Here is an 8,437-nt window from a genome sequence, read left to right as displayed (position 1 = left end):
CATCCCCTATAGCCCCATGACCCCCTATAGCCCCCATCCCCTAGAGCCCCCCCATCCCCTATAACCCCCGTCCCCTATATAGCCCCCATCCCCTGTAGCCCCCCTATCCCCTATAGGCCCCCATCCCCTATATGCCCCGTCCCCTATAGCCCCCCCATCCCCTACAGTCCCACCCCCTATAGCCCCAATTCTCTAGAGCCGCCCCATCCCCTACAGCCCCCATGCCCTATAGCCCCCCTATCCCCTATAGACTCCCAACCCCTATAGCCTCCATCCCCTAGAGCCCCCCCATCCCCTATAGCCCCACCCCTCCCCCCTTCCCCGCCCGCTCCTGCCGCGCCCCTATAGCGCCCCCTGGCGGCCAGAGCCCACCCCTGCTCCGCGCTCACCTTCCCCTTCGCGTTCTGCCGGGCCGGGCCCTGCGCGGCCGCCGTCGGGGGGCGGGGCTGGGCCGGGGCGGGGCGGGGCGGGGCGGCGGGGCCGGGGCCGGGGCCGGGGCGGCGGCGGCGGCGGGGCCATGGGGAACCTCTTCGGGAGGAAGCGGCGGAGCCGCGTCACGGAGCAGGACAAGGCGGTGCTGGTGAGCGCGGCGGGCCCGGCCCGGCCCGGCCCAGGCAGCTCCCAGCGCGCTGCGGCGGGGCAGGCCGGGCCCAGCTCGGGCAGCGCCGGCGCCTTTCCCTGCCCGGGGCGGCGGGGCCGAGGTCGGGGGTTCGAGCTGTGTTCGGGGCCGCTGTAGCCTCGGTGTTCGCGCTGGGGGTGACCGGGGAGGGGGGGGGCGAGGCCGGGACCGCCAGGCCCCACTCGTGACCGGGGTCTGTCCGTCTGTTCCTCTGTCCGTCCGTCCCCCCCCGCCTGTAGCAACTGAAGCAGCAGCGGGACAAGCTGAGGCAGTACCAGAAGCGGATAAGCGGGAGCCTGGAGCGGGAGCGGGCGCTGGCCCGGCAGCTGCTCGGAGCGGGCAGGAAGGAGTGAGTGGGGCGGGGGTTGCGGGTCTGGGTGCGGGGCGGGAGGCGTTCCCGGGCTGGGGTGTCCCTTCAGAGGGGTCTTTCCCTGGAGCTCCGTGCTCACAGCCATGCCGGTGCCCCGGGGCTGGGGCTGCGCCAGGCCGTGAGCAGGGGGCTCTCTGCCCTCGCCCGGGGTCAGCAGCGCGGGGGCTGCCGGGCCGGCGGCCGTCTCTGCCCCCTCGCTCCGGGGTGTGCCGTGAGGCTGTCGCACAAGGGCTTGGACCAGAGAGCAGATCTGTGGTTGTTTTGCTCGTCCTTATTCTTCACAGGAGCATTTCAGAGCTGTCATTTAACTTGCGTGTAGTTTTTTCTTCTTTTGGGAGGAAGCACGAAACAAATACGTCTTTGATGTCATTCTTTTAGGCTTATTTGCTTTCATCTGTGCTGAGTTTTCCTCCTCCTGTTTTCCTGCAGAAAAGCCATGCTCTTGCTGAAGAAGAAGCGTTACCAAGAGCAACTCCTAGATAAAACGGAAAACCAAATCAGCAACTTGGAGCGGATGGTAAGCGCGAGTCGGTTGCTGTGGGCTGCGAGTGGCCCGCTGCGTGCGTGGTGTAAGTCTCTTTTTCTGGAGTGGGTGTTTCTGGAATCCCCTTGGTTGTGTGGAATTGCATTTTGCCCTCTGTCCAACGAGCAGACGTCTCTGAATCGTACGTGGGCCATGACTGCTCCCTAAAGAGCCAGGTGGTGAGTATGTCAGGAGCCTGTAGTGCAGGTTACATATTAAACACATCTTTTGTGAATTAGTAAGGCTGTAGTCATGGTGTGGACAGCTGCAGCAGAAAATTCCCCAGGCTTGTCTCAGCACCCTGATTTCAGAAATGGCCGTGTTTGTTCTGGGGTGGCTGTGGGCAGTGTGGCCTCGGCTTAGCCTGTCAGCCAGGAGATCAGTTAAAGGGCTGTTGGATGGGCCTTTGCAGGACTTTGTGCTGTGTGTGTGGTTCTCACTGCTGGTATAATTTAATGCTCTGCCCCAGAGAAAGGGCTCTTGAGCTTCTGTGGGGAGCTTGGCAGTCTCTGTCTGGCTGAGGATGGGAACGGGGCAGCCTGTGATGTTTCCCCTGCTCCGTTCTATTTCAGGTCCAGGATATTGAATTCACCCAGATTGAAATGAAGGTCATCGAGGGCCTGAAAATAGGCAACGAATGTCTGAACAAAATGCACCAGGTACCTGTGAGCGAGTCAGCTGCGCGCGCCCCCGCCTCGGGCTGGGCAGAGGCCTGGGTGCTTGTGGCTGTCTCCCTGCAGGCCTCGCTCACCCGCGGGTTTTGGCTCTTCTTTCCAGGTTATGTCGATAGAAGAAGTCGAAAGAATAATGGATGAAACCCAAGAGGCTGTGGAGTACCAGAGGGTACGTGCTGTGTGCGTGAGTAGTTGTGAGCAGAGAGTGCCTGCCATGCAGCACACCTCAGTGAAACTCTGTGTTCCCAGCCGTATTTCCCAGGCCATCGGGTGGGAATGAAATCTGTGGCCTGCAGAAAATTGGCTTTGTTAGTTTTCTAAGTACCCCTTCGCCCTGTGTTTATGTTGCTCTCCTGTGCGTGTGTGCCATGCCACAAGCCACAGAGCTGCTCCTGCTGCGCTGCTGTTGACTGGAATACGCCTTCTCCTCTCTTTCGTAGCAAATAGATGAGATTCTGGCAGGCAGCCTGACGGAGGAAGATGAAGATGCCATTCTAGAAGAATTAAATGCTATTACTCAGGTATGACTGATGTTCTTGTAATTACTTTTAATCCACATTTTTAGAAAGCTGTTTGTGATGGAGGAAACAGTACCTTTTCCCTCACTCTTGACAGCTTATCCTATTCTACCAGCGATCTCAGTTATACCTGTTTGTGCCCAGTTATTGTGTCACCAAAGATCAAGCTAATTGCCCCGTACAGAGGGGCTGTTTAAAAATGGGATGCTGTGAAGGGCTGTACTTCGTTTGCTGTCCGTTACAGCCAGCTGATCTCTATTCTTGCTGGCTGGCTGTTCTGCTTCCCCAGGTGAAGATCCTGAAAGCCCCGGGTCATGCTCAGGTGGCAGAAGTCAGTGCACATTCCCATCCCCACCCCTCCCTGCCATGCCTGGGGCTCTTCCAAACACTGCCTGGGCTTGGCTCTGCGCTGGGGAAGGTGCAGCCAGTGAAGACTGAGGTGGAGAGGGTCTGTGAGTAGCACTGGTGTGAGCAGAGTCACAGCTAAGGCAGGGTTTTGTTAAGTCTCATATAATAATAGATAAAAAAGCCTTGTGGTCACATACTGGGCAGGGCTGAAGCCCATAGGGGCAGGTGTCAGTCTGTCTGCAAGATCTCTTATGTCATTACTCTGTTCCCGGACAGTCTTTGCACAAAACCGTGGTGCGAGGGCCTGTGACGGCCGCCTGGCCTCTGGGGTCGGTGTCATGTGTCACCTTTAATGTTCTTGCAGGAACAAATGGAGCTTCCAGAAGTTCCTTCTGAGCCACTCCCAGAAAAGGTCCCAGGTACGTTTGCTCTGTATGCGCCGCAGCTTTGGCTTCTCATACGTCTTCTCAGTTCCATGCAGTAGTCTGAGACCCTCTGCTATTGTAAGCATTGTCCTAGCAAATGGGAAGGAAGGTAGACGCTCTTGCTTAAGGCCCTGTTGGTCTGGGCTGTGCCAGCTTCCCTCGCGAATCCACCTGACCCGTTACCGTAAGAGGACCCAAGGCTCTAGTTGATTTGTTCAGCCGGCGCCAAGTCGTTCCTCGCAGAGTTCCTCTTTGCTGCAGCTGTTGTTGTCACACTCAGTACCTGCTGGGAGGCTGCCAGCTGCCCTGAAGCACCCTGTGTGTGTTCTGCTGTGAAGCTCCCCAAGGAGCTCCGTCCTTGGCTCTGTGCTTGACCCAGGCAAGGCCCTCTTGGACAACCCTCAAGCTGGTCCCCTGCGCATCGTCGCAACGTGCCGCTACGCAGGAACAATTTTTGTGACCACAGGCACTGGCGTTCACACTGCACAAAACTGGATTTTGCTGAGGTTTGCGACAACTCGTAGCTCTTGTGACCTTGCTTCAGGTGGCAGCGGTAATTTTGAGCCAGCTGGATGAGGATCGCTGGCGTCCCACAGTTCCAGCAGTGTCAGAGTGTGAGCTCCGCACAACTGATGCTACGTGGCTGGTTGCTCCCGAGCGATCCAAACCTCAGCTGGTTTTCGTGCAGCTGAGTGCGAAGAGGGGGGTGGGAGAGAGCTCGAGGAGCAGAGCGACCGAACGGGCGCTGCAGGCCTGGTGAGGAAGGAGCACTCGCAGAGCTGCCTGGTGCCTGTCTGCGCTGAAGAGCCGAAGGTGCAGCCTGCTCTTGGAGACAAACAGCGAGCTAGAGCTGCCCTCCGCGGGGTGCCGGGAGGCAAACGGGTGAAGAGTCTGTCCCCTGGGCCAGCAGAGCACCGAACTGCTGGTCGCAGAAGCTGGGTGTGCCTGCTTGTGGAAACCAGGACCCATAAGAAGCCATCTCCTCTGCGTTGGAATCTGCCCAGGAGAAATCTGGGAAGTGGGAGATGGGGCTGGTTTCATTTCAGTGCTTGTTTGCTAGTAAGCGTGGATCGGATGTCAACTCCGTGCGCTGGGAGCAGGGTGGCCAAACAGAACAGGAGCTGCCCTGGCCGCGTGCGGCTGCCTGCGCCTCGCTCAGACTCGGGTGCTCAGATCGAAGGGCGAGGGAAGGAGCTTGGCCACCCGCTGCCCTCCGAGAAGTCGCTCGCTGCCCTGGATCTGTGTCACTGGGCTGGGGGCTGCCAGAGGTGTGGTGGTTAGGTTCTGAAGCTCTTTCAGTTCTTCACGTGCTGTGAAAAAGCGGCCTGTACTGGATATGCAGAGTTACATATAATGAACTTTTGCTAGTTCATGTGCTGTGCAAGCGTTTGTTGCTGTACGGAGGAGTGGATTGTGAGTCCTGGTTCTTCCGCAGGAGTGAACTGGAGATTATTTGCATTCTCTGTTTCTGTAACGAGTTTCTTTTCCTTCCACAGAAGCCTCACCCATCAAGAACAGGCCAAAACCAGAACTGGTGGCAGCATCTTAACTCCCACTTCTGGGGATTCCCCCCACACACCTTTCACCCAGGACAGTTTGCCATCCCGGCGTGTGCTGGGAACAAGCAATGCCTTGGCAGCATCCCAGCTGTGCTGGGCGGATTGTGGAGCAGGATTCCCTGTGCAGGGTGGGGAACCTCAGCTGATTATTGCTCTTGTATCAAGATTGTTTTCTAGTGTTTTTGTTTTTTGTAACTTAAATTCTAAACTCATTCAGCTGCGCTGTCTTGGGATTAAACAACAACTCTAAACCTTCCGAAGCCAAATGGTTTCTGTAGGTTTGATTTTGGTGGTAAATCCGCCTTTGCTGCAGCTGAATCCCTGGGAAGCCCAACGCTCGGAGCGATGGCGCGTTGGAGATGGCAGCCCTGGGCATCGGGCTGGGCGAGAGCGAGCCACTGCCCTCGGGAGCCCTCCAGACCACGCTGGTGTCCGCGCTCCTCTCGCTCCCTTTGCTTTTCCTCTTCCGATTCTGCTTTGTGGCAGGGCTGCCGGTGCCTCTTGTCCTGGAAATCGGAGTGGCTGGCGTGTCTGAGGCTCCGAAGGGGCATGGGCAGGGTGCGGGCAGCCTGGGCGGAGGCAGCAAGCCCGAGCGCTTCGTGCTGCGGCTGGAAAATGGTTCTGTCAGCCTTGTGTAAAAGCAGCTTACACGGGAGGGTGTTTCGTTCGAGCAAAGTTCAGAGTGGTGGCGTGGCTTGGCATTTGCTGATGGGGGGAAGACCCCGATCTCCCGTGCGAGGGGCAGAGCTGGCCTCTCCCCGGGCGTGAGTCAGGCGGGCAGGAACGATTCCCGTTCAGACCCCGCGCTGCCGGCCTGCCTCCGGTAACCCATGGCGCCGAGTGAGACCTGGGGTGACCAAAACCTGATGAGCCTCTTAAAATTACAGCAAGGACCCTTCTGCCCGTGTTACGAGCCAGGAGCCATCCCTTGTTGGCTCTGCACCACCGTCAGAGTTCACCTTTGCGGTGCTCAGACAGGCTGAGATTGATGCTGCTGCCAGTTGCCAGCTCACGTTTGGTATTTCCCCGTAGATCGGAGATGGGAAGGGTAAGGCGAGGCTCGTTCTGCGCCAGGCGTGAGGCTGCTTGAATCGACACTCCAGAGACTCTGCTCAAGAAGCAGTTGGAGGGGAGATGGGTTCCTCCATGCCCGCACGTGGAGCTCTGGTGCTTGGTGTGGTGCAGCGAGGCGCGTGGGGTGGCACGGACGGTGGGGTGCTTGGAGAGCTGCCTGGCCAGCCAGGCGCTCGGCAGATTGAGCTGGTCTTGGACGCTGGGTTACTTGCCAGCTTGCAGATGCTCTTCAGGACACTGCAGGTCTTGATTTATCATTACATTCTTGAAGCCACAACCCTTAATCCCTCTTTCTGTGACAGCAGAAGGAGGAACCAGAAGGTCCTTGGAGACTTTTAGTGACTGCCTTTGGGTTGTGTGATCTGGTGCTACGTAGTGAGTAACCCCAGAGACTGCTGCTCTCCGTGTGGAGATGGGCCAGCAGCAGCTCTGGTTTTGAGCTGTGCTTTCTGCGTTATCCTTGTTACGTTCCAGAGACTGGCCGGGGCATCCTTATCCTCCTGCGAGGAGCAGGGCCTGGGGCCGGACCCTCCAGGCGCTTTGGAGCTGCCCTGTTTCCAGTTCCGCTCCACTCTCGTTAATTAGCGTTCCACCACAAAGCCAGGGTCCCAGCAGCTTCGGACCGGTGCTTGCTAGGCAGTGCAGCTTTGGCAGAGAGGGTCCTGCCCTTCAGTCACACCAACCCCACGCCACGCTCCGGGCTTGGGGAGGAGTGGCTGGAGAGCTGCCCGGTGGGAAAGGACCTGGGGGTGCTGGTCGGGAGCTGGCCGACCATGAGCCAGCAGCGTGCCCAGGTGGGCAAGAAGGCCAACGGCTTCCTGGCTTGGATCAGGAATGGTGTGGCCAGCAGGAGCAGGGAGGGGATCGGGCCCCTGTGCTGGCACTGGTGTGGCCGCACCTCGAGTGCTGTGCTCAGCTTTGGGCCCCTCACTCACAGCAGGACATGGAGGGGCTGGAGCGTGTCCAGAGAAGGGCAACGAGGCTGGGGAGGGGGCTGGAGAACAAGTTCCATGAGGAGGGGCTGAGGGAGCTGGGGCTGCTCAGGCTGGAGCAGAGGAGGCTGAGGGGAGGCCCTCTCGCTCTCTGCAGCTCCCTGACAGGAGGGTGCAGTGAGGGGGGGTTGGTCTCTGCTCCCCAGTCACCAGCGACAGGACGAGAGCGATGGCCTCAAGCTGCGTCAGGGGAGGTTCAGGTTGGATATTGGGGAAAATGTCTTTTCTGAAAGAGTGGTCAGGCGTTGGACCCGGCTGCCCAGGGAGGTGGGGGAGTCCCCATCCCTGGAGGGGTTCAAACACCGTGGGCATGTGGCCCCTGGGGCCATGGTTTAGCAGGCATGGGGGTGTTGGGGTGATGGCTGGACTCTTATCTCAGAGGGCTTTTCCAACCTCAGTGGTTCTGTGATCGATTCCCCGGAAGGGGCCGGGCAGGTCCGCGCTGCTCCCTGTGCCCGGGACCCGGCCGGTGCCTGGGCCCGCAGACCCGGGCCGGGCCCTGCTCCGGGGTCCTTCCCCCGGGGCCGGCCCTGGCCGTGCTGCAATGCGCGCTGCTTCCACCGGGGGGAGCCCTGGCCCCGCCGCCGGGCCTTACCCCCCCCCCCAGGGCCGGGCCGGGCCTTACCCCCCTGGGGCCGGGCCTCTCCCCCCAGGGACGGGCCTGCCCCCCCACACCCCGAGGCCGGGCCGGGCCTTCCTCACCCTCTCACCAGGGCCGGGCCTTACGCCCCCGGGGCCGGGCCTGCTGCCCCTCACCTCCGCGTGTGACCCCGGGGGGCGAGGGCCGGCCCTCCCTGTGGTGTCTGCCGGGGCCTTTCCCGGAGCCCAGCCCGGGGCCGGGGAGGGGACGAGCCCCGCAGGCCCCCGGCTGCGGAGGTCCTAGCGCCCGGGGGCAGCGGGGCCTTGCGGAGGGGCTGGTGCTGGAGGGGCCAGGGCAGCTGCTGGCAGCGGCTGGTAGCTGAGGTTGGGCTGGGTGACCCACCGAGGTCCCTTCCAGCCCCCACCATCCCGTGACTCTGCAGGGCGAGGAGGCCGCGTACCGGCCCGGCAGGAAGGTTGGGAGCCGATGGCCAAGGGCTCCCGGTCCCGCTCGCTGTCCCGCGCTGTCTGCAGGGGAGCGGTGCCGGGCCCCGGCGCCGCGCTGGTTCAGTCGCCGCTCCCCAGCGGTCTCGCCCGTTCCTGCCCCAGCCTCGTGTTTTCACAGTAAATGTTTCGGATGAGCGAGAGTTGCCTTCCTCCTCCCTCCCCGCCTTGCTCCTGAGAGAGACGTGGGCAGGGGATTTCACAGCAGGCTCCGTGTGTGGCAGAAAAACCCCGGTGCTTGCCGGGATGGCG

General features: G+C 60.7%; 1 protein-coding gene across 1 annotated transcript; it reads left to right on the top strand.

Moving 5' to 3' along the window:
* The first annotated feature begins 482 nt into the window (after nucleotides 1-482).
* CHMP6 (charged multivesicular body protein 6) lies at nucleotides 483-5,292 on the top strand. Its single transcript, XM_075440818.1, has 8 exons — nucleotides 483-580; nucleotides 859-968; nucleotides 1,419-1,506; nucleotides 2,085-2,171; nucleotides 2,290-2,355; nucleotides 2,627-2,707; nucleotides 3,417-3,471; nucleotides 4,974-5,292. The coding sequence occupies exons 1-8, from the start codon at nucleotides 518-520 to the stop codon at nucleotides 5,024-5,026; spliced, it is 603 nt and encodes a 200-aa protein (XP_075296933.1). The 5' UTR covers nucleotides 483-517; the 3' UTR covers nucleotides 5,027-5,292.
* Nucleotides 5,293-8,437: the final 3,145 nt, after the last annotated feature.

The sequence above is a fragment of the Opisthocomus hoazin genome, chromosome 21 (assembly GCF_030867145.1).
Source record: "Opisthocomus hoazin isolate bOpiHoa1 chromosome 21, bOpiHoa1.hap1, whole genome shotgun sequence".
Lineage (NCBI taxonomy): Eukaryota > Metazoa > Chordata > Aves > Opisthocomiformes > Opisthocomidae > Opisthocomus > Opisthocomus hoazin.
This window is presented reverse-complemented; position numbering and strand designations above follow the sequence as displayed.